This window comes from Austrofundulus limnaeus, unplaced genomic scaffold (assembly GCF_001266775.1).
Source record: "Austrofundulus limnaeus strain Quisiro unplaced genomic scaffold, Austrofundulus_limnaeus-1.0 Scaffold10, whole genome shotgun sequence".
In the NCBI taxonomy this organism is placed as follows: domain Eukaryota; kingdom Metazoa; phylum Chordata; class Actinopteri; order Cyprinodontiformes; family Rivulidae; genus Austrofundulus; species Austrofundulus limnaeus.
Genome location: NW_013952412.1, coordinates 403,763 through 429,128, shown reverse-complemented (window position 1 = coordinate 429,128; position 25,366 = coordinate 403,763). Strand labels below are relative to the sequence as shown.

Genomic DNA, 25,366 nt, shown 5'->3' with positions numbered 1-25,366 from the left:
AGAGAGAGAGAGAGAGAGAGAGAGAGAGAGAGAATCTCTAACAAATCCCCACAGCTTCCAACCAGAACATGAAGTTAACTTAAATGCATATTCCTAATGACTGTGATAATAATGTTTTAACCATGCAGGCTTTGTGAAGTCACATTTTCTGGAACTTTCTTTGTTTTAGTTAAACTGTGAGTCTACTTCCATTAATTAATTTAGGCCAAATGTATTTAAAAGCCTTTTTTGAACAAGTTATGTCATTTTTGTGAGACTTCTAAACTGATAACCTTTTGAAACAAGTAATGGTTTAAAACTTTCCTCTCTGCAGTTTGTTTTTGTGTAACATACAAACATTAAGCTTAATTAGACAGAATTTGTCAGTGAACATCTGCTTTGATGCAGTTTTCTGCTCTATGTATAAACTGCACTGTTTTTTTTTGAGACTCCATCATTATTTTAGGTTTCAGTTTGGAAACTGATTCAAGTTAATTTTCATTTTAAGTGGTTAAAACTCTGCTGTGAAGCTTTGTGTATTGCAACTACATAATAAAATAATTTATTTAATAATTTTATATTTGTAACTCTCCCACTATTTTAAAACAAAACTTCATCAGCTTAATGAGTTGAACAAAATATCTAATTATGGATAGATAAAAAGGCCAAAACAGAAAAGAGAAACAAAATGTAGGGTGTAATGTGTACAGTCTGCCACTAGAGGACGCCAAAAACAACGGTTTTTGTTTTTTACACTATTGATTTAGTGGATTTTTCCTTTGGTTTTAGTTTTCAGGTTTATGAAATTTGAATTATAAATTTTTAGAATAACAATAAATGTTTTATCAAACTTTTTGTTTTATGTTACAAAGCTGTTTTAGGTCTCAGTCATGTTTACATTTTATTCGAAATACATTTATAACAGAGAATGTACTTATTATTGATTCTTTAAGGACCAAATGAACAAAATAAAAGCAAATTGTTCATAAAAAACACAGATCGATTTGTTTTAGACGTGAAATGCATGATTACTTGATTATAATAAGTTTTTTTCTGACTGACCTGTCAAAATGCAGAAGGATGTTACGGTGTAATGACGTGAATTACCACAAGAGGGCGCACAAATACCGTTCGTTCCTCGGGGGTCGCACAATAACTGAGACAAAAAGCTTTTAAAAGTCTTGTTGTATTGTGTAAAATACGATACGTTCTGTTTTAAAGCTGCGGTGTTGAAGACAATGGAAATTTTAAATTAATACATTTTGATAATTATGTGTTTTCCTCCTATGTATTTCCCACTCCGCCCAGAAGGGGGCAGCAGTGAAGCTGTTAGCGTGTTGACAGCAAGGCTCTGTGAAGAAGGCAAAATAAAAGCAAAAATGTCCACCTGCATGTCTATAACTGGAGTCTATTAATATCTCTTATTTAAATCATAGAAAAAATAATTATAAATTAATCTTATACATTTGGACACGTGCTCTAAACGACGAGTTTTCAGTGTTAAAGAGATATTGATTGTAACAAAAATATAACCTACAAAATAAAAGAAAAAGCTGCATGTGTGTCTTAATATGATGCACTGACCCCATCTAAATGATTTTATGTTGATTTAATAAATTATAATTTTTACATTTTGCAGTTTTAAAGTATTCATTAACTTTACAATTTAAAACAGATTTTTAGAGTGGCTGTTTTATAAGTAGACAGTTTAAACAGAAATTTTACAATTCTTATAGTTTTTTCCTCCCTAAACTCACAAAAAAGCCTTTTAAAGTCCTGCAACTGGAAACTTGTAGGTACTCGGAAAAAAAAAGACATCAGATACTTTGAATGTAGTAAAAAACACACGTTCTTGTTTTATCGGAAATATTTAACCAAAACAATTGTCATTTATATAGATAAATAATTTGAGTTTTCTTAACATCTCCCTTTTTTAACCTGAATAGCTCTCTGATCTTATTTTATATGTTCTGCTGTTTTAATCTGTTTCATTCTTTGTGAGAACAGGAATACGGAGTTGCATGAAAACCAATTTAAAATGGCAAATACTTATTAAAATATCCAACTTTCAGAAAAACTCTTTTATTTGACAAGTTACTCCATGACTGTTCGAAAACTTAACGTGTTCCTCTGCTAACTAAAGCAGGCAGCAACCAAATCTGCCCAATATGCCACTCAAAGCTGAGCTTTTTATTGAGACCTTTAATAAAACTAAATTATGAAATTATTGCCTAAAAGCAAACATACGTCACAGCAAACACAAGCCAAGTTCTGCTGCAATTCAGAAGATTGCATCCGGTTTACATTGAGGTTTAAAATGTGTTTCTGCCCTTTTTAAAACATTTATTTTGGTGTTTCTGTCACAGTGATCTCCTGAAGCAAATCAGCAGGAAAGTAGCCCAGCTTTCGTCCTGTGCTGACCTTCAAGTAGCCGCCCTTCTCATCTCCTTTCTTCACCACAATCTGGAACAATAACAGCAGAGGATCACTTCATGCAGTTTGAAATGGAAAGCATTAGCATTGAGTTATGCATGAAACAGGCAGATTTCTTGGGTTGTAATACATTTTAAATTTTTGGACAAATTTTTTTATTTGAAGCGAAAGTTACCTGATCTTTTTTGAGTGTAATTTGTCCCATCTCTCTGTTGCCTACGAAGGAGCGGGTCACCTTGAAAACTCTCTCTGACGCTCGCACTTTGATGAGGTAGTTGGCGGGGAAGTATCCTGTTTTCTCCCCCATTTTCCCCTGTTGAAAACAGTTCGCAGCTTCAGCACTGAAACTCATGGAATTGACACTTTTAAAGCTTTTACAGTGAAAATGTTGCACTAACCCTCCACCACTCCTCATTGGAGTCATCGAGCACTATGATCCGATCACCAGGGCTAATGAACAAAGAAATTGAAACAAACTGAAGAACGATGTTTTATTTACGAAATTATAAAAAGGATTTTGATCCTTACTGGAAGTCGAGGTCGTCTTTCTCAATGGCCTTGAAGCGGTACAGAGCAGTAAAATAGTGAGACCCGGTAAATGCTCCTTTACTCTGTGGATAAAACAACAAAAATGCAGATTTTTGTGACAAATAAAAAGAATTTGGAACCGTTTGCATGAAGCTGCTGTCAAAGTGTGTTCTCACCTTGTCATCTGCTTTGTCTCCACCTTTCTCTTTTTTATCTTCAGGTTTCCCTGAATAACAGAGTCAAAAAGCCATCCTCTTTGACTACGAGTTTTTAAAATACGTTTTATAATATTTGGCATAATTAACCAACAGTATGCTACAGAGCACAACCAAATGCAAATTGTTTTACCTTCTCCTCCTTCCTCGTTCTCTTTGGGCTGTTGGTTCTCCTCCTCTTCCTCTTCCATCATCATCATCATCTAGAGATCACACACATAAAGCAACATTTGATCTGTTTGATCCAATTTAATGTTTGAAAAATTCCTTAATTTCAGTAGGTTTAACTTGTGAAGTGTTTTTTTAGTTAAAAAATACACCAAATGCTCACATTTTTCTTGTCATTTTCATTCTTTTTGCGCTCCTTGTTTGCCATGATGACACCAACTCTCAGCGTGTCAAAGACTGGATCGCTCCGGTTTGGGTTGTCTGTTCAGGGACAGATTTTAATACAATTACTAACAAATAATCACAATTACTGTAAAGCTTTGAAGGCGAAAGGTTGTTTGATGTGGAAAAAAGCTGCAACATGAATTTAAAAAATATTTATTTATTCTTTCTCTTAAGAGTCAATTCTGCAACACAACCGTCTCCTTTATAAAGGTCTTGGTGGACTCACTTGGGTCTGGTTGGTCGCTGCTGTAAAGAGGAGAACTGTACGCTCGTCTGAAACCAGGCGGCTACAAAAAAGAAGGTGCATTTCAAACAAAAACCTGACACATTCAAATCACATAAATCTGCAGATATTTGGGTTTAGATCCTGGATTTAAAAGGTTGAATTCAAAGATCGATGCAAGAAATTTGACTCACAATTTTTCCAAAGCACCTCTGAAACTCGACGTAGGACTGGCACGAATGGTGGATGTTGGTCTTGCAGTTTTTGCACCTCAGACAGAATTTGTTGTTCACTACAGTACGCACAAGGTAACATCAAAGAGGATTAACGAAGAAGTAATGAAATGTTATGACTCACTGTGGGGTCTGCGTCAGACCTACAGACGATCATGCGAGCGCAGACGTCACAGAACTTGGGTTTCTTGCAGTAGTGGTCCTTGAACTTGTGAGGTTTGTCATTGACCCGGATGACCGGCTCCGAAGGAGGTTCTGGTTCTTTCTCCTCCACCTCCACTTCCTCCTCGTATATGAAATAAACCTAAAAACACAAGGAGTTTGTTGAAGACGTGTGAAACTCCGCTGCCATGAGAAGAAAAATTCATGGCTCTTTTTTTTTAATGCCACTCCAGATTAAAGATCTGAACTAAACTCTCATTGACCTCCTATATTAAGTGGTTCATAATGACCGGCCCTTTTTAAGCTTTCAGCGCCGACACAGAGGTTTGGACTCAGCTGGTGGTTATTTTAAACAGCCTGAGAATGGCAGCAGGTGGCTGACATGGTGCTGTCACTCACCGTGTCTCCGTCCTCCTTCACCACGTTGTCAGGGGCTGGAGGATTGTCATGGATGTCCACAGAGTGTTTGTCGTCCTCTCTAAAACACACACAGAAGAGAAGAAGAAGAAGAAGATAACATGGAGCCAGTGTGATGAGGAATGTTGCATCAGGATAAAATCTTTATGTGAAGTTGTTAAACAGAAAATTGATTGAGAACTATGGATTCAGTCTTGACAAATACCACTGGAGTATTATAATAAATGTGGGATTTCCAAACTAAACTTTAAAAGGAAAGAACTTGAAAAAACAGCAATGTAGGATATTTACAAAAACCTTATTGAAGCTGGATTGGACAATAAACTGAAGTGCTTGATGCAACTTAGAAAGGACCGTAGAAGTCTACAGGGTCTATGATGGTAACAAAAGGTGAAAAACTGGGAGAAAAATTGATCCAAATTATCTCAAATTTGCATTCATTGGCTGTGGAGTAAAAAGTTTGTGGTGCTGTTCTCGTCAGTTTTAGAAATCACATCTTAAACGACATCTTCAACCAAATCAAAAAGAAAAAAATAAATAGGGGCTCTTCTTTAACGAAACAGTTCGTCTCTCCTCCAAGAGACCTACTTGTTTTTTTCTTTTTGGTTTTTCTACCTGGATTACTGAGATGTATCAGGACATCTTCAACCAAAGTTTGATTAGATTTGTTTATTTTAATATCCCCTATCAAATAAGTTCAATGAAAATCAAAGTCAACTGATGGGTTCATGTCAGTAAATATCCCATCTCCTTTATTAAACCCCAGGAGTTCACGTGTTAAGGTTAATAAATGTATTCAGTTAATTTAGCAATGAAAGCGTGAGTTTTCAAAGGGTTAACGTTTGGACAAACAAAAGGAAAAATGGTTTTAAAGTTGCAGTTGGGCTCTCCTCAGTTTGCTGTTTTAAACATTTCAGTACAAGCTTTCACAATGGTGATACTCAGAGTGACGTATTTTGTGATTAATACTCGTGAAAAACTTCACAGCACCACTGCTTTAGATGCTTTCGGTTTATATATGAAATAATTCTTTTGTGCACAAATTACTTAACAGGCATTAATTTGACATGTGACGGAGTGGTTGGGGGAGTCAATTGGGTAGGCCACCTCACCTTGATGGTGGTCAGAGGGTCCGGTGGTACCAGTGCTTGGCAGCCCCACCATTTTCAGTGTGACCCAGGGCGGCTGTGGCTACAATGTAGCTTAACACAATGAATGGGTGAATGTTTGTAGTGTAAAGAGCTTTGGGGTCCCCCTGGGGCTTAATAAAGCTATATAAGTTCAGTCCATTTGCAACATCTTGCTCAGATTAACAAATCATCAGCCTGGTGAGGTCAGATCTTTTGAATAACTCATTACATTGGGACGTCTGGTAACGAGCAAAAAGCATTTCCTCAAACAAACATGATGCTTTTATTGTCAGAAATGAATAATTCTGTATATCTGGAGTGTTCATATTTCAATAAATGACAGATTGTGAGCAAATTAAAGAGATAAACATGAAATCTACTCACTGATCCATGGTGAAGAAGTCACAATGTCAGGATGCTGAAACCTAAAAAAAATCATGTTTTACTGGTGGTGTGTTTTCTCTTTTTCCTCATTGATGAGTTTTTTAGTAGCTTGTTACTTACTTGTCAGATATAATATATTATGTTTCGTTCTTATATAAAGTCAAGATACACAGTGCAGTATACTAAAAACTATCAAATACTGAACTTTTTTAACATGTACACTTTGAAACAGGAATCTGTTTTAAACCAGTGCAGCTGATGTTATTCTAATCTGAATAAAATGAAAAACTTTTCCTACAAACTGAATGCTCTTCATCATGATCACACAACAGTTGTGTAGAGTTTTATTCTTTGAATGACAATGACATTAAATATGAGCGTCCCCCCCACACACACACACATGACAGGCAAACACACACTGTAGGAAAACATTTGCCAGTTCAATCTGCACTATTCTTGGTTTGTGACATTTGATCTCATCACAACTAAATTTGGAAGCTGCTGCCAATCAGAAAAAAAGAAACAATCCAAAACAAAAAAATACAGAAAAACTTAGATCTTATACAGAAACTTCAAAAACAATTCAGCAAACTAGCTAAACGTTCTCTGAATCATGACCGGTGAGCTAATAAAACTTTTCTTTTCCATCTTTTATTGCAAAAAAATGAAAGAAAAAAAGAAAAAATCTTGTTATATAAAATTATATTTTCTTGAAAAAACTCATTTTCAAACCTCAGCTTACCTTTTGATCAGGTTGTGTTGTCTAGTCGGTGTGAAGTCAAACCACCTGACCAAAATGTCTCCCGGCTCCGCAGGGCCTCAGGATCCAGTCTTTATGATCCCTCTATGTGGTCTTCAGATTATTTCCGCTCTGATCGTGACACAAACGTTTCAGTTCTTTGTGTATCTCCAGTTTTGTGTGTGAGACTGTGTGCATGACAGGTTGAGCTCTGCTATGTGAAGCTGACAGTTTGTGACAGCTGAGGACCTCAAACTGTGCACCAGTGACGACGAGAAATCAGATACCTTCTCTTCGCGTGTCTTCATCACATACACACACGAACACACACATCTTTCATCTTGTTTGCTCACAGGAAAGTGAAACACACAAAAACACACACTCAGGTTTTTTCCTTCCTAACTTTGCATAATTTGTTTGTTAAAACAATTTGATTTGTGTTTTACCTGCATCAAACTAACACAAACTATGAACACAGTTTTGGTGACATATTAATAATAATATAAGCTTGTCGTCATTGTTTATAACGCACTTCATTTGACTTGAAACCACACAGATCTTTTTTCTTTGAATTGGAGAACCTGACGTAAAAATAACAGCAGCGAACTGTTCCCACAACTATTTTTGAGTGATGAACTATCAGGACAAATAAACAAGAGTCCAACAATATTCACTGTTCTAATTTCATCCATTTGAAACAAATAATGCAAACAAAATTGTTGCTAGTAGTCATTTTTCAATGTTATTAATTCTGAAAATTCTTTCGAGACCCCATTGCGACGTTTCAGGACCCACACTGGGATCCCGACCCCAACTTTGGCAACCACTAAAGTGTGTTGAGAAACATTATAAAGTTATTGGTAGAACCTGGGAGAGGTTAAAAAGAAGAATAAATAAAAATTGTCTTTGATAAAAAAATTTAATTGAGGAACATTTCCATTAAAATTACCTTTTTTATAATAGATATAGTAATGTTTCATTAAAGAATATTTGTGAATTTGTAAACAGTTTATTAAACATGATCATTAACACGGTTAATACACTGAAAAAGACAGGATCAAATGTTATATTTGTATTTCAGCTTAACTAAACAACTTTATTAACACCAGAACAATTTTGTATGTACAAATGCTCACGGTGCTTGCATGCAGGTAACTATTGACACAATAGTTTAATATTTATTTGATGTGTGGGAAATTGAGCAAAAATGACAAAATTTTAACTATAAACTTTATTTAATTTCCCTCTGGGATCAATTAAGAATTTTTTAATTGAATTGAAACATTACAGAGCTCTGGCTTAATGTTTATTTATTTATTTATTTATTTATTTATTTATTTATTTATTTATTTGAAATATGAATACAAAACAAATCATCCATTAACAAATAGAAAAAAATAGAAAAAAACAAGTCATCCGATAAAAAAATAGAAAAAAACAAAAACAATGATGCATACAAAATCAAAAATGTCAAGGAAAACAAAACTAATATAAATAAAATAAATTCACAAATGAAAAGGAGCAGAAAGCAGTATAAACTTATAATGTCTGCCCCTATTCGCAAAGTAAAATCAACCAACTCAACAGTTCACCGGCAGCATACGGTGAAAGTAATTACAACAAAACATTACATTATGAAATATTATAACGCTTTGTCATAATAATTTAAAGTATTTTTTAATACAAAAGAAGATGTTGACTGTTTTATCTCACCATCAACACCCTTGATTCAACACAGCTCTGAATCTATGTTGTTCAAAATTCTCAACACCTTTTAAATTATATATGCTTTCCCTTTTGATAAATCTGGTTTGGATATTGTTAGGTGACATATTTTTATGGGCTTTGTACATGAATTTTAAGATACTGTACTCAATGAAATCAGTACCCTTCAGTATATTCTACTCTATAAACAGTGGGTTTTAAATGATATCTGAATCCAGCTCCAGTGATAACTCTAATGTGTAGACTACCTAACTGAAAACATAGCTCTCTTATGCCATTAAATATACAGTATAACACGTTTTTGAACCATTTAAGCAGAGTAATTTGTGTTTTTCTTTATTTCCATGTGTTAATGACGTGTTGTGCGCCCCCTTCAGTCTGTCTGGAGTACTACAACGGTCTCGTTGCATGTTGGGTACAAATCCCCCCCCCCCCCCCCAGTGCGCATGCTCAGAAGAAAACTCCATTATTTTTTTTGCTCGGAATTTGTAAGAAAAAAAAAAACAGACACACACACAGTGGGGTTAACTGTGAATTGAGGACTACATGGGTCGTTATGTTTTGTCGGAATACAGCCGAACATTACGCGGATTAGTGAAAGAGGGACCGAAGCGACGGCTGGATAAAGTGTGGAGCGGGAACGGGACATCCCTCTGTCTTTTGTGGGACACTCCAGAAACAAGTAAATTTCACTCAGTTAGCTCTTCCAGTTAGCCTAGCTGGGTGCGTTAGCCTCCGGAACCTCAGGCGCAGTAAAATGAAGCGTTATTGCCCCCCTTTGTTTTTTTTTTTTTTTTTTTTTTAAGTCCGACTGGAAGACGCTGCTCAAATGCTGTCTGGGAGCCGATTCGCCGCGCCAATTCGTGATTTGGATTATGTAATAATTTATTTCGTGGTTTACTAAAAGTGTTGCTCGCTTTCAAAACGTTATCTGAATAGTACTGTCTAGCTAACTTAATGCTGGTGCGAGCTAAAAGAAGAAGAAGAAGAAGAGAGAGAAGACTTCAAAACTTGGTCAACACAGACTTACTAGCAAGCTTGACGCAAGAGAGAATGTTGAGAAAACATTGACGTTAGCTAACAGACATATCTTATTATAAAGGCTATGAGGATAGAATAAAATAAGTTTTTTTTCCCCGCTAAGCAGCATTTGTGCAAAGCTCATTTCTTGCATTCGTAGCTAACGCATTTAGAGTTTGCATCGGGAGTGTTTTGCGCTTCTGACAGCTGTCACGACAACAGAGTACCAAGTGGATTTAGCCTGTTAGCTTAGCTGTTAGCTTCAGCGTTAGCTACACTGTTTTTAGTTTAGCGTTTGTTTACGGTAGCATGCTACACGTTTGTTTGGATTCTGTGGGGTTTAATTTAAGTCTCCTTTACGTTGCTTGTTATTTTATGAGATTTTGTAGGAAAGGCGATTGCTTACATTGGAGCGAATCATTCAGTAAACTACAGGCCTACCCAAACACACCCTCCTACTTCAAAGAAGCCACAGTTTGCTCTGAAGTTGAACTTTTTTTTTTGTTTTGAGGGAGTATAGTATCAGATCTGATCATTTAGCAAGGGTGGCTGGACAACATGTGTTTAAAAAGACAACATCATTTATTGCATCAGTCATATTCCGTGCTCCCCCCCACCCTCTCTTGTCAGATTACATAATCCACCTCCTCCACCACCTTTCTTTGCAGGCTCTTCATCTAAAACCACCATTCTGATGTGATCCGAACAAACAAATCTAGTGGATTCGTCCTGAAAGTTTTGGGAAATTCTAGGGAGCTTGGAGTCAGGTTTTACGGGAACTTTGCTTCTCACCCACCAGCATGAACATTGGACAACAGATACTGTAGCCGAAACGGATCTTGGCTTTCCAAAGATGACAAGGTATTTATCATGTTATTTTTCTGATTAATTATACACTTACTTGTCAGTGATGCAAACCGGTGCCTATATGCAGTCTTGAAATGCGTGTTTTCCTTTTCGCAAGTCTTGTTGCAGCTCTTTAGATTATAAATACTTATCAAACTACAGTCGCATGTTCATATCATATTAAAATATCACCTGGATATAAAAATGAGCTTGAGTTTCCTGAAACAAGTTGGCTAAGATGCCCTAACAAAATGAAATTGAAAATGTGATTCTGCCACAATGAAAATAAACTTATTTATAAATGTTTTCTGCACCCATAAGACAGGTTTTATTTTTCTCGTCAAACATTATTTTAGAGGTTCAGTGAAAAGATCTGTTGGGGTGCACACTGTAGAGGTTAAAATGTCCAATTTCATATTTTTATGATAGTCATCCATTTGTTCTCTTCCTGTATTATCTATTGTTAATTGATAAAAAAATAAAGATAATTCGTGTTAATGCTTTGCTGCTTTTCCAAGGTGCTGGCAACCTGCAGCTTCAAAATGATGGGAGGCAGTGAGACTGTCAGTGGAAACAAGGATGGGGTCCACACCACTGCAATCCATGTTCCCATTGGCTGGCATAGGAGAGTGGAAGGAGGGCAGGTGATCTATGTCAGGTATGTTGGTTCACCTAAACAAAAAACATGTCCAGACTTACTGCTGGGCTTTTTAAAAAATATTTATACAACACAAGACATTGATAAATATCTTTGTGAATGTGTAACATGCGAGGGAAATACAATTTCTGACATTCTTTACTAACTATTTCTATTTATACTTTTTTGTTTGACTTTGTAATTATTGCTACGATAACGAAAGTTTTGGGGCTGTATTATAAAACACATGTTAAAATGACTATTTCTAAGATATACAGTGGTTTGCAAAAGTATTCATACCCCTTGAACTTTTCCATATTTTGTCACATTACAACCACAAACATAAATATATTTCACTGGAATTTAATGTGAAAGACCAACACAAAGTGGTATACAATTGTGAAGTGGAAGCAAAATTTTACATGAATCAAAACATTTTTTACAAATAAAAAACTGAAAAGTGCGATGTGCAAAAGTATTCAGCCCCCCTGAGTCAATACTTTGTGGAGCCACCTTTTGCTGCAATTACAGCTGCAAGTCTTTTAGGGTATGTCTCCACCAGCTTTGCACATCTAGTGACTGCAATTCTTGCCCATTCCTCCTTGCAAAACAGCTCAAGCTCAGTCAGATTGGATGGAGAGCGTTTGTGAACAGCAGTTTTGAGATCTTGCCACAAATTCTCAATTGGGTTTAGGTCTGGACTTTGACTGGGCCATTCTAACACATGAATATTCTTTTTTTTAAACCACTCCATTGTAGCTTTGGCTTTATGTTTAGGGTCGTTGTCCTGCTGGAAGGTGAACCTCCGCCCCAGTCTCAAATCTTTTGCTGACTCCAACAGGTTTTCTTCCAAGATTGCCCTGTATTTGGCTCCATCCATCTTCCCATCAACTTTGACCAACTTCCCGGTCCCTGCTGAAGAGAAGCACCCCCAGAGCATGATGCTGCCGCCACCATATTTGACAGTGGGGATGGTGTTTTCAGAGTGATGTGAAGTGTTCTTTCTCCGCCACACATAACGTTTTGCATTGTGGCCAAAAAGTTCAATTTTGGTCTCGTCTGACCAAAGCACCTTCTTCCACATGTTTGCTGTGTCCTCAACATGGCTTCTGGCAAACTGCAAACGGGACTTCTTATGGTTTTCTTTTAACAATGGCTTTCTCCTTGCCACTCTTCCATAAAGACCACATTTGTGTAGTGCACGACTAATTGTTGTCCTGTGGACAGTTTCCCCCACCTGAGCTGTGGCTCTCTGCATTTCATCCAGAGTCACCATGGGCCTCTTGGCTGCCTCTCTGATCAGTGATCTCCTTGTTCGGCCTGTAAGTTTAGGTGGACGGCCTTGTCTTGGCAGGTTTACTGTGGTGCCATACTCTTTCCATTTCCGGATGATGGATTGAACAGTGCTCCGTGAGATGTTCGAAGCTTGGGAAATCTTTTTATAACCTAAGCCTGCTTTAAACTTCTCCAAAACCATATTCCTAACCTGTCTGGTGTGTTCTTTGGACTTCATGATGCTGTTTGCTCCCCAATATTCTCTTAACCAACATCTGAGGCCGTCACGGAGCAGCTGTATTTGTACTGAGATTAGATTACACACAGGTGGACCCTTTTGAGTCATTAGCAGTCATCAGGCAACTTCTGAATGCAATTGGTTGCACTCAGGGAAAAGGGGGCTGAATACTTTTGCACGTCGCACTTTTCAGTTTTTTATTTGTAAAAAATGTTTTGATTCATGTAAAATTTTGCTTCCACTTCACAATTGTATACCACTTTGTGTTGGTCTTTCACATTAAATTCCAGTGAAATATATTTATGTTTGTGGTTGTAATGTGACAAAATATGGAAAAGTTCAAGGGGTATGAATACTTTTGCAAACCACTGTACATTTTATATTTTAAATTCACATTCTAAATGTGTTTTTGTCCAAGTTCAGATTTAAGTCTTAGTGTTTCTAATAAGCAGCCAACACAACACATTTCAGTGTTTACTTGTGGACATGCAGGTGCCTCAGTGAGCCTCTTTCATTACAAGAGTTCTCTGCCCTCTCCCTGTAGTCCCAGTGGCACTGCCCTGTCCACATTGGATGAGGTCAAGACCTACCTATTGAATGATGGTACCTGCAAATGCGGTCTGGAGTGCCCGCTTATCATTCACAAGGTAATTATTTTGAAAATGTGTTTGTTAAATAATGTGTTTGCAATGTGGAAATATCTATCTATATATCAGATACACACGTGCTACAACAATGATCCTCAACTTTTTATCCTAAAAGCGGGGCTTGAACCTACAATAAAAGCTGCACCTTTCTTCTATTTATCTATACGCCACTGTGGAGTTTTTTAGACTTTTATTCTGGGAACGTAGAAATCTGACAACTTGTGATTTCTTGTATCGAAACGTGTCGTGTCAGTTAAACAGGACCAGACTGTTTCACCTGACATGTGCATTAGTAGCTCCTGTTTAACATTTAAACGCTTAACTCCAGTTTGTGCAGAACAATTCAGAAAGCTGTAACTGTTTCTGTGTCTTAATGTGAAGCTTGATTGTGTCTAGCGAATACCATTATCACCAGAGCACATTGCTACAAAGTGGTGCTGTTGTAGTTATGTGGTTTTATTGTGGAGCAATTTTGCAATTTGTTTGTGTGTTCTAGTCCAAAGCATTCAGCCCTTTTGATATTTATCTTATGTGTCTATCATGAACAGCATTAGCATGTTGACTGACAGTAATAATTATTTTTGTGAAACACGTTACCACTAAGCAGTATGCAGTCATGAAGCATCAAATCTAAGCATTTTGCCTCAATACATTTTTGTAATCGTTATTTGGGTTACTTGATAAATTGTTCTAGTCCTAAGCTATACTCTGTGTCAGGGCTATTCAACTGGCGGCCCGCGGGCCAATCTGACCAATTGGCGGACCAAAGTTTGGCCCGCCACTTGGTTCATTCATCTCTTAAGCCTAAACCCCTCGGTTCTCTAATTACTACAAGTTCTTTGAGTTAAGCATAGACATGTTCAACATGTAGCTACAGAAACATCAGAATCTTGGCTAGAAACTGGTAAAAACATTTCTTTGCACACTCAAGACAGTTAAAATTACAAGCAGTTGAAGATAAAACTATGAAAGTGAAAATAAAATTGAAAATGTAAAAATTAAAAATTTGGCAAGTCAGAGATGTGAAAATAATATTTGTGTTAAATACGAGGCATAATGTGTTCTTTTTGTTTTTATATTGTTTAATTATCACTACTTTTCTAGGGTTCTGTATGTTGTATTCATGATTAAATGCAGCAAAATAAAGTATTTCAAAGCTAACAGATCTTTGTAATACTTGGTTTATTTTCATAATGACTTTAATTGCTGGATGTTCGGCCCCTCACCTGTTGACCTGCAGTAACTGTGGCCCCCGGAGAAATTTAGCTGAATAGCCCTGCTGTATATTGATAAGTCATTAGATTAAAACTGCCCACCTCATATTGTTTTGGCCTTTCAAAAGGAGAAATAATTGAGCACCAGTTTGTAAAGTTTGAACTTCTTTAAAACTGACTCGCGTTTAGCCTGTGGTTGTGTAAATGAGAGTACAAAACACCTGCACCTTCTGCTCGAATGCAGTATTCTCTGATTCCTGTTTAATCCTCTTCACCTCGTCTCGCACAGGTTTTCAACTTCAATGTGGGCGTGAAGGTGGAACAGCCACTGGGTAAAGCAGAACAGGACATGACCAAACTGTGCAACCACCGCAGGAAAGTGGTGGCGATGGCTGCTCTGTGTCGAAGTATGCAGGCCTCACAGCTTCCATTTGCCAACTTCCATCATCCAGGTAAATTTAAAGCACAGAAAAGACATTAGGCAGGGCTTGTTTAACCATCAGATATCAAATGTCTCCAAGTTTCTTTTACCTTTGCATTACGGCAACATTTGTCTGCACAGCAAGTGCGTGTAACAGGGTTCCCACAGGTCCTCGAAATACTTGAAAGTTTGTGAATGTGAAAAAAAGATTTCAAGGCCCTGGAAAGTTTGTGAAAACAGCCAAAAATTACACTTGTCCTTGAAAGTCCTTGAATGTTTTTTGGGGATTGAAGTTCTCTATTCACACGACTGATTTTCATCATCTGCAAAAAATAAAAAATAAAATAAAAAACTTACATTTGTTGCGGTGGATAACTCAGGATTACGGTAAACTGACATGGCTTTCAACAAATAACATCAGCCATAATCATAATTTTAGGCAATCAGAGCAGAGCAGGGCGGTTCGTTCTTTCTGAGCCCAGGTGAAACACCACAGCTCCTCCTGTCCTCACCAAGCGTCTGGACATGTTCACATCCCCTCCTCCCAAACTGAGCTGCCCAACCTCCCAGGACATAATTACATGTCCATTTATTGTGGATATGAATGTAGGGTAAACATTGAATCCACTTTCTTCTATGTTGTTCAGTTTTTCATTGAATTTACATGATATTAAACCTGTTTATTGGTAACATTCTGCTGTAGCAGTAGGTATTTGCCGTCGCGCGTGGTTCTTGAATTTGAGGAAACTTGTACTGGAAAGTCTTTGAAAGGTCCTTGAATTTGATGTTGACCAAGGTGTGGGAACCCTGGTGTAATCCGTAAAGTGCTCATATATGTCTGTTTTCACAGATGTGAGTCGAGGGGACAGTAGAGATCCACAGAAGGAACCTGCAGAGCGCAAAGAAAAAGACCGTGGGATTTATTACCCTAAACTCCATTTAGTCTCAACTCAAGTGCACAACAACCTCCACCCAAATCCCTCTGCCAGCCCTAAATCCCCCCACCACTTCATTTACCCCTACAATGGTTCCTCTCCTGTAACCCATGCAAGCATAAATTCTAACCATTCCCTAGATACTTTAAGAAGACTTCACCATTATCCTCTTTCAGTATCTTCTGCTTCCCCAAGCTCTTCGTTTTCTGTTCCCAATACTGCCCAGAGGTCAAATCACACCCACAGCTCTCCCATCATCAGTCAAGGTCAAAAAACGCCCCAAACCCCAGAGACTCCTAGCTCTCCTCGGCTAACACCCCTGTCATCGCCACCCCCTTCTTCCCCCATCACCCTTAGTGGAGGAAAAAGAGGAGCACAAACTCATACCCATCCTCCCCTTTCTCCGTCTCCCTCCTTCTCCCCCTCTGTCCATACCATGTGTGTGTCCTCTCACCAGCGAACCCGTCATCTGTCAGCCTCTCCTTCCTCTCTGTCTGAGCAGGGAGGAAGCTCAACAGTCGCGGAAGGAGGGGGACTGATGGGAAGTAACGTGTCTAAAAGGAGGAAGTCTGCTTCTTCCTCTCCACACTCCCCAGTTTCCAGCAGCTCCCCTAACCCCGGCCCCCACTTCCCCAAGTACAAGCTGGAGGACATCTTAGAACAGTTCAAGAACTCAGGCAGCAGCAGCACTAATAATCACCACCTCCCAAACTCTGCTAATCTCTCCTTACTGACCAACCAAAGCAGTAGTCACCCTCACGCTGTCTCCTCAAAGTCCTCTAAGAGCACCATGAGTCCCACTGCCAGTGCAGGCCCACCAGGTTTTGGGTTGAACTCTACAGGGCCTTCTAGTTTAACTCTGGGGCCATTGATGACCCATCACTATGGCCATCAGGGAAAGCTCCCACACCCCGTCTCTTTCCCTGCTAGTAGCTTGCTTTCTGCAGCTGCCAAAGCTCAGCTGGCTAACCAGATAACCCAGGGCCATTGCTCTAACGTGGCCATCAACCCAGTAACTTTACCTTCCTCTCTGGACATCTTAAAAGAGGCACAGCAGCAACAAAAGGTAACAAACAGCACTTTACACAACAACATCTCTCCCTCCTCCGTTGCTTCTGCTAGGCTTCCCCATCCTTCCCTTGCAGCAGCTTCTGCTGTTCTCTTTTCCCCTTCACACACTTTGGCCCAGTCCCTGGCGACCTCCTCGCCCCACCTGCCTCCCACAACTGAACACAGCGCGTCACACAGGAAGAGACAGCGACGGTCTCCCACTGTCCTCAGCATGCTAAGAGACACCCAGCCGCTGGCTAATGGACTGAGGAAGACTCCGCCAGAGGAAGCCGTTCCTGCTGCAGCGATCAACCTTTCCTTCACTTCCTGTTCCCTCCCCTCTCCCTCCTCACACTCCTACTCTACCTCAGCCGTTCAGAACCAGAGTGCTGTCACCTTGAATAATCATCATCAGAACCTCTCTGGGCAGACGCCTCGACTCTCTGCTCCTCGACCAACGGCGCACCTTTCCAGACCTCCTCGACCGAACGAGGCTCTGGATTTTACTACGCCCTCGTCTCTCAGCTCGGATCCTCCAACTCAGCCTCTGTCGGCTCTGTTACATCTGCTCAGTGTGCAGACTGCACAAGCTACTGCGTCCAACTCTAAAACCGCATTTGTCGAAGGAGGTGGACACACTAGTAAACAGAGCCCCACAGAGTTACCATCTTCTCCAGCCACTGGTTTTCCTGTCAGTCACCCCGAGACTCAGTCCCCATGCCGAACAGATAACACTAATCCTCTGTCTCTGGTGCAAAAGCCACTTTCTTCCCCTCCCACCTCCACTCATTTCACATTGCCATCTCACTTTCCTCCACAGTCTACAAAACCATGTCCTCTACTAAGGAGCCCTCCATGTGCACTGCTGCCAAAGTCAAATATAGTTTTTGGCAACAACAGCAGCCCATCTCAGCAAAGAACCCAATCTCCCATTGCTAAAGATCAACCAGGTCATAACGGTGTTCCCATAACAGACTCTGTTTCCCAAACGTCTTCACAAGAAGCCTCACAACATGAATCCGAGGCGCTGGAGAGTGGCAGTAACGGCACATCATCATCTGTGGACCTGAGTCATTCTCAGGGCAGCATCTTAATGGGGATACCCTCTTCCCCGAAGCCTCTTGATCTTAGTAACAATGTTTTGACCCTTCTCGAAGCTTCCTCCACTGTGACAAAGGGGGAGGGTGTTTCATCCCACCAAGCTGCTAACGTTGAACTGTCTTCTCCAGAAAGTTATATTGCAGGTAATTTTCTTTTCTTCAGTGTAATCATACAAACTAAACTTTGAAATAATTTTAAAGTAACCTGATACATGGCAAGATGTCAATTGTACACTGATTGTAGCAGTATTCTTGGCAGTGTTGTATAAAGTACCACAAAGTGATACTTAAGTAAAAGTACAAGTATCTCACCAAAAAATTACTTTGGTAAAAATTAAAGTCTCCTTTAGGAATATTACTTGAGTAAAAGTCAAAGTTTCTGATATTTTTGTACTTAAGTATTAAAAATAAAAATATTGATTTAAAATGAGCAGTTAGATTTTCAATAATGTCATCTATTAGGAGGTGACCTCCCTCCAAAAAATGCAGAAATGACTTTATCGTATGAAAATCATTAATTTGTGTTAAATTTAGGATGCACTAGTCTAGCTGTTTCAGTTTATACATATATTAAGGGTGACCCAACCTTTCCCCCAAAATGAAAATGTATCTGAGGGCTGTGGCCAAATGCAAAAATATAATTCATGAAATACAAATACTTCTTAAGTACAGTCCTTTTATTTTAATGATTATGTCCTGCTGGAGTATGACATGATTTGTTTGTATACAACCTAATATGGTATCAGAACTTTATATATTTATACTTCTCATTCAACCACAATAAAATTCGCTCAATCTAGGAGGCACAACTTGTATGGATAGTATTTATTTTTTACAAGCTGGAATGAAAACAAGCAAAAATTAAATAAAAGTAACGACTTTCTACTTCTTGTCTTTTTTTAAAATGTAAGGAGTAGAAAGTACAGATAATTGTGTGGAAATGTAAGAAGTAGAAGTAAAAAGTAGGCTGAAAAATAATTACTCAAATACAGATACCCAAAAATTCTATTTAAGTACTGTAACAAAGTAATTTTTACTTAGTTACTTTACAACTCTGGTTTTTGGACAGAGAGCCTGTTTTTTGTGAATGTATTCTTAGTAGTTTAGTAAATTATCTTTTGAATTACATTGTTATAACATTTAATTTCAGTTATGTTTCAAAAATAGAAATGAATGAGTAATTAAAATGTATCATCCACTTTGAGACCTCTCTAAAATATGTGTTGTAAATAATAAGTCAGAGCAAAAGCTCACAATGTGTTTTTCCCACAGCACCAGAGGAATCTGAACATTTGGACCCAACGACTTCAACACTGACGAGCCCTCCAGCACCCACAAGTCCTGCGTTCAGCCTCCCCACACATCACGAGGAGAATCACAGTCCTCCCAACTCCTCAACTGTGAGCGAGTCAGCTGCTCCCTTACCTCTGGCAGAGGCCTTCCCCTTCATGAACCAGGAGCAGCTGCTTCAGCTGCTGTCGTCTACAGGAGGTCTACCATCTCTCCTGGACCCCGCCGTGCTGGCGTCGTTACCTTTAGGGGGGCTGTGGATGGGAGGACAACAAGCACCGACACCACAACCACCACAGACACTTGCAGAGCACGAGCAATTGGAGCAGTCACATTTATTGATACAAGACCCACATCAGCAGAACCAAGATCCACACCAGAAGCAACATCAGCTCAACAACAACACCCTGTTTCCCTTGCTGCCCTTTTTGAGTGGTGCACAGGGGGAGGTACCACTGAACCTCTTGGGTCTGCTAAACCCACTCCCAACATCAGCCCCCTCTGCTGGACAGGAACCTGATTTATCAGAAAAATCGAGTCTTCAAGCTTTGCTAATGGCCTCGATGTTAGTTGGGCAACAGCATGCCTCTTTGTTACCTCTGTCAGCTCTGGGTCAGTTGAACCAGTTCAGTTTTGAAGTTCCCATCCAGCAGTCCCAGCAGATCCCTGCCACGCTGGAGGGCCTCGCTCTGGATAAGAACTCTGGCCTCTTGGATCCATCCACCCTCACCGGCTCAGGGCTCCTGGACATCCCCCCAGGGTTGCTTCCTCTTACTGCTGGAGCAGAGAACCCCATTCAAGCCCTGCAGTCTCTGCTCCTTTCTGCTGCTCTTCCTCCTCCTGCAGCCTTCCTGCCCCTCAGCCCCACCTTGCTCACAGCTGCCCTAGGCTCTGCCGAGCTCCACTCTCCTCCCAACACCCAGTTAGCTCCTGCACATCAAACCCAACATAGCCAAGCTCAGGTAGGCTCCCTGTCTCCCCTGTGTCTGTTTTTTCCTTTTAGAAAATCTTATTTTTAGTTCCTTTACCTGCTCCAATAATTTCCCTGCATTAGTTGCTTAACTTCTTTGAACAAACACTTTTAGGCTATTTTTGCTCACTTTGTGGGAATCCTTCACATGTGAATGAAAACACTTTACATTTTAACAGTACTGTGTTGGTAAAATAAGCTATTTATCATATTAATTATCTTTGTGAACATGTTTAAATGAAAACTTCTTAGGTTTTAATTGAACAAGACTTTTCTTTACATGTGAAGCTTGAAGGTTGGTTCACAGCACAAACTTTAAGCCTTCGTGTGAAACAGTGATCAATATTTCACTTTGAGCACAGGGTGTAGTTTCCTGTGTGCACACTGTGACTTATGAAGTATCATGTTTGACTTAGATTTTTTCTTGATTGACTGATTCTTTTTCCAAAACCCCAAAAACTTCCTTTTGTTCCCTCCATGCTCTTTCCTTCAGGTACCTGCTGATGCTGGTGTTGACACCCTCATCCCCGTTTCTCTCCAAGGCAAGGACAACCCCATCCTCCAACACCTACTGCCCACTTTGCTTAACACGTCTATATTAGGTGAGTTAAAATGCTTTTTTCATACAATAAAAGGCTAGATGTAGAAAAATAAAAGGTCTATTGATGCATTTTGAGGATTCTGTTGATTAATCAGAGAATTTGTGACATTTGTTTTTGTAGGAGACATTCCTGGCATCACCGGCCTCCATAACTTAGGGATTGGAGCAGGTTCTATTCTCTTATCCCCGGTCCAGGCGTCTGCTTTGGGAATGCTGCAAGGCCCTGATGGAGGCATCAGCTTGCTCAACAACATACAGGTAGGTCATTTATATGTACATCAATATGTTAGCAAAATATGTTTGTAGAAGTTTATAAGAATATATTTACAACAGATTTTACCACTTTCGTCAAGGAAGTCAGGTTCTTCTGAGATAAACTGTAGCATATATGAATAATTATATAACTTTCCGTGCTTTGCAATGATTTAGCTTTGGGAACTTTATAGTGTATTTTTTCACTGTGACCAAAAGTGACAAGTACAACAAAACAATTGCTTTCAATAAACCTTATTAAAAACACTTCTTTTCATTCCTTTTTTTATATAATTTTTTTATTTTTGAAATATTGAGAACATTACATCAAACAAATATTTACATCTCCTTTTGTTCACAGATCCTGTCTGTGAACAAAAGCTTGTTTCTCCATTCTCTATATTTGCTTTTTTTATGAACTTATATAAACAAACACAGAACGTGGGGTACATTACTGAAATAAAAAAGAAATAACAATAATAGTAAAATGAGAAAAATGAGAAAGTAAACATTTATTCAGAAGACCTAGAGTCAGTCTGTTTGTAAATACCATCTATAGGCTGAGTCATTCATTTGCAGCCAATGTTTCATTGATCTTCAKTTTAGCATTCCAGCTTGTTGTGTTTGATTTACATAAATAACCCATTTGGACCAAAGAATTGCAAACTTGTTCATCTGTAAACGGAGTGAGAATGTTAACGTTTGTCATCTGATAAATTTCATTAACATATTCTATCCATTTTTCCAATGTAGGGGTGTCAGGAAGCATCCAACGTCTTGTGATAGTTTTTTTACATGCAGTAATTAAGATTCTTTACAAGTATTATATGTTGTGAGATAGAAGTTTGGTCTTATTCAGACTAAAAGTGGCAAATTCAAATGGTATTTGTATGTTAAGAATATGTTCAACATTTTTGTGTATCTCTATCCAAATTTTTTTTTTTTTATTGGGCAATCCCAGAATATATGCCAATGATTGGCCTCTTGAATTTCGCACTGCCTCCAGCACTTAGATTCCTCTCCTATACCATGGATTCTCTGTTTTGGAGTAATAAAGAATCTAATCAGACATTTCCAACTGAATTCTTTCCATGAATACGAGTTTGTACATTTCCACTGTGATAAGCAGGAGTCTTGTTTTCATTCTTAACACTATTTATAGATTTATAAATTTTAATGGTGTTTTAGTTATTTATTTGTCTTTTTTTGTTGTTCCCTCTAGCTGAACCTTGCACCAAATTCAGATGGAGAGAAACCAGGATCTTTGCAGGAAAACCAAAGCGCTGCGCCGCAGGAAGATATACCTGCCAGTCAAATTCCTTCTGAAGTACTCTCAAGTCCTGTTCCAGCTCTAGTTTCATCTCCTGCCCAGCACTCCACCCCACCCCCAAACAGAGGGTCTGAGGGCAGGTCTGTCATCGATCCTTACACGTCTTTCATGGACACCATTTATACCTCTTTCCTTCAAGTCAGCGCTAAAGAGCAGGAAGATGGGGCCCAACTGAGGCCGTCTGACCCTACTTCACCCTTCTGTGCCTTACCGCCGGTTTCTTTCCCTCTGGACCACCATAACTCGTCCACCACCGTGCCCACCCTTCCCAAGGCAGGTGCCCCGGTCTCCCTGAGCCCACGGCGAGCCTGTTCGCTCCGCAACCCCGACTTGTCACGACTCAGCCTGGAAGCAGCAGCTCATTCTCCAGCCCAGGGGACACCCAAACCCACAGAGGATGGGCCTATTTCCCCCTTACAAAGGAAACCGGTTATAGAGGGACATACTCATCTAGAGCCTCCTTTGACACCCATATACTTGGAAGAGGCCAAGACAGACTGTACTGGTCCTGCTGCGGCTGTTTGTCCTTTTCTGGACACTGGTGTGAATAGGCAGGGACAACGTCCTCATACAGGATACCTCAGTCCTAGGGATGGATGCAGTGGAAGGCCAAATAAAGACAAAAGTGAGATGATGCTGAACACCGAGCAGGAAATGGTGAGTTATTAAGTGTTTTTAGAAACTTATATTTTATAGGGAAATCTGAATCTGCTGCTGAAACTTCAGAATAAAGTTTGATTTGGATCTCAGAATGTGACAAAAGAAAATAGAGCACTTCACTCAGCTTAAATGACTAAAGTTTACACTTTGACAAATATCAGTAAAACGTTCATGTTGTAATTACTGGTTCTACTTTGCAAGGATCAAGCTGGAGAAGCAGGTGGAGCCAGAAGAGGAAGGAAAAGGAAACAAACGTAAGTTATTTTATCAAAAGACCCTCTTTATATTGTATTGCTTTGATAAAACAATATTCAGTAAAAATCTGTAGCCTCATAAAGATTTATTTTTCTCTGATGTCTCAAAACAGCTGACATGAGATCAGTTTCTTCTAAACTGAACAGATTACTGATGTGTTTCTTTCTTCATTAGGCTACAGAATGTGTTAGAAGACTTTAGAGACATGGATGCTACAACACTAGATGAAACCAAGGCTACAGTAAGACCCAGATCCTCCTCTTTGTAACATACAGATATGTTTGTTTTTATTAAAGTTATAATAATTTGTTTTTATGTAAGATTTCCTTCTAGCTCACTAGTCTTCTTTTAAAAACTACCCTATTTTTCAGACTATAAGCCGCACCGGACTATAAGCCGCACCCGCCATTTTTAAAAAATAACCCACGAACATTAACATATAAGCCGCACCGGACTATAAGCCACACCCCCAACATAAAAAAAGTTGTAGTGGTAGTTTTCTTTAACAGTTTCTGATCCAACAAAACGTCTCATTCATCGTCCTCCAGCGCACTGAAACCATCGAAGTCCTCTTCAGTGTCGGAGTTAAACAAGCTGAGAAAAGCTGCGTCACACAGCGGTATCTGTTGTCCTCCTGGGGTAATGCTGGCTCTGAAGCTGTGGTGTCCTCTTCACGTAGCAGTCCAGCCTTTCAGAACCCATTGGTGATGGTGGACTCGTTCACTCTGCTCCACACTGTTAGGATCCACTGGGAGACATCAGGAAATGACGCTCTTCGCATTCAGCCAGTTTTTGTGAGTGATTTATCCCCGTCAGTCATCCAAGCCTCCCATTCAGCCCTGAGTGTGGCTTTAAATGCACGATTCACACTGATGTCCAGGGGTTGCAAAAACTTTGTTGTACCTCCAGGAATAACAGCAGGAATTGAGTTTGTTTTCTTGATGKCTGCTTTCACCGAATCCGTGATGTGGGCCCGCATACTGTCCAACATCATGTCTGTCGAAGATCCGTCGTGTCGCGTCTGCTACTAGCTAAAACAAAATGGCGCTACACCTCCAGCTAAGCTGGCAGTATGGTCGCTTAGCTGCCGACTGGTCGACGTGCCGTCACGTGGTTGTTCAGCGTTTGTTTTCGCACTGACCTTTCATAGTTCCCCCGAGAAACCCAGAGCCCAGCTGCTGGGAAAGCCCTCCCGCTCCAGCATACGTCACTGCATGGGATTCCTTCCCCGGGGAGTGCAATGCCGAAGATAAAAGCAGCTCTTCACTCGACGTTTATCCACAAACTGGTCCTGGATTAAGCTCCAAAGTTTTTATCAGCCAGATTCCACCGTGAAAAATGTCTGTTTTATCCCCTTTTATGAGTTTTTGGCCAATGACTATCTTTAAATTGCTGCTTCCTGGTCAACAGTCGGCTCTGGAAGCGATCGCTTTTTTCTTTTATTTCTTCTTTTTTTTTTTTTGAAGGGAGTAGTTGAAGTAAATGGAGCATAAGAGCCCCCTGGTGGCTGAAGAAAAAAACCCACGTATAAGCCGCACCGGACTATAAACTGCATGGTTCAAAGTTCAGGAAAAAAGTCGCGGCTTATAGTCCGAAAAATACGGTACTTGTTTTTCTCTAGGTATTGAAATTTCTTACTTTGCACTCTGAGAGTTCATTGTTTTATGTTAGCAGCTGATCTTTCTGCAGATTACACTCTTGTTTTGTTAATTAGTTGTTACTGTATGTAACACATGCTTTCAAACTGTATGTACCCCTCAGCAAATTAAAGATAAACACAATATTACTGGCAGCAGAACGAGGTTAAAACACGTTGTTTTAGCAGATTTACCTGTGTTTAAAAATACATAAATGTTAATGAAAGTATAACTAGAGATATAGAAAAAGTCTGGTGGTATTTTTTAAAGCTGCAGTAGGTAAGCTTTGTAAAAATGTATTCTTTTACATATTTGTTAAAACTGTCACTATGTCCTGACAGAAGAATATGAGACATATAATCTGTGACAAAAATAGCTGTTGGAGGCGGGGCTGCAGAGAACAGGGGGTTTGTTCAAATTTTCAGAC

General features: G+C 39.3%; 2 protein-coding genes across 2 annotated transcripts; one reads left to right on the top strand and one right to left on the bottom strand.

Moving 5' to 3' along the window:
• Nucleotides 1–1,810: 1,810 nt before the first annotated feature.
• On the bottom strand, nt 1,811–7,049 carry stac3 (SH3 and cysteine rich domain 3). Its single transcript, XM_014001699.1, has 13 exons — nt 6,840–7,049; nt 6,098–6,138; nt 4,566–4,644; nt 4,152–4,308; nt 3,966–4,063; nt 3,775–3,835; nt 3,487–3,584; nt 3,289–3,358; nt 3,117–3,166; nt 2,941–3,023; nt 2,811–2,862; nt 2,588–2,725; nt 1,811–2,442 (listed from the first exon to the last, which is right to left on the bottom strand). Exons 2-13 carry the CDS (start codon nt 6,103–6,105, stop codon nt 2,323–2,325), a joined length of 1,014 nt encoding a protein of 337 aa, XP_013857153.1. The 5' UTR covers nt 6,106–6,138; nt 6,840–7,049; the 3' UTR covers nt 1,811–2,322.
• Nucleotides 7,050–9,029: 1,980 nt separating this feature from the next.
• On the top strand, nt 9,030–23,609 carry mbd6 (methyl-CpG binding domain protein 6). Its single transcript, XM_014001693.1, has 12 exons — nt 9,030–9,243; nt 10,250–10,442; nt 10,946–11,085; nt 13,122–13,224; nt 14,728–14,890; nt 15,710–18,088; nt 19,217–20,196; nt 20,698–20,806; nt 20,927–21,063; nt 22,280–23,044; nt 23,249–23,301; nt 23,477–23,609. The coding sequence occupies exons 3-12, from the start codon at nt 10,970–10,972 to the stop codon at nt 23,568–23,570; spliced, it is 4,899 nt and encodes a 1,632-aa protein (XP_013857147.1). The 5' UTR covers nt 9,030–9,243; nt 10,250–10,442; nt 10,946–10,969; the 3' UTR covers nt 23,571–23,609.
• Nucleotides 23,610–25,366: the final 1,757 nt, after the last annotated feature.

Coding starts and splice junctions, on each gene's coding strand:
- mbd6 (XM_014001693.1), top strand. CDS start 10,970: ATGATGGGAGGCAGTGAGACTGTCAGTGGAAACAAGGATGGGGTCCAC. Junction 18,089..19,216: donor TCCAGAAAGTTATATTGCAG/GTAATTTTCTTT, acceptor TTTTTCCCACAG/CACCAGAGGAATCTGAACAT. Junction 20,197..20,697: donor CCCAACATAGCCAAGCTCAG/GTAGGCTCCCTG, acceptor TCTTTCCTTCAG/GTACCTGCTGATGCTGGTGT.
- stac3 (XM_014001699.1), bottom strand. Junction 4,064..4,151: donor CTGCGCTCGCATGATCGTCT/GTAGGTCTGACG, acceptor TGCGTACTGTAG/TGAACAACAAATTCTGTCTG. Junction 2,726..2,810: donor CCAATGAGGAGTGGTGGAGG/GTTAGTGCAACA, acceptor TGTTTTCAACAG/GGGAAAATGGGGGAGAAAAC.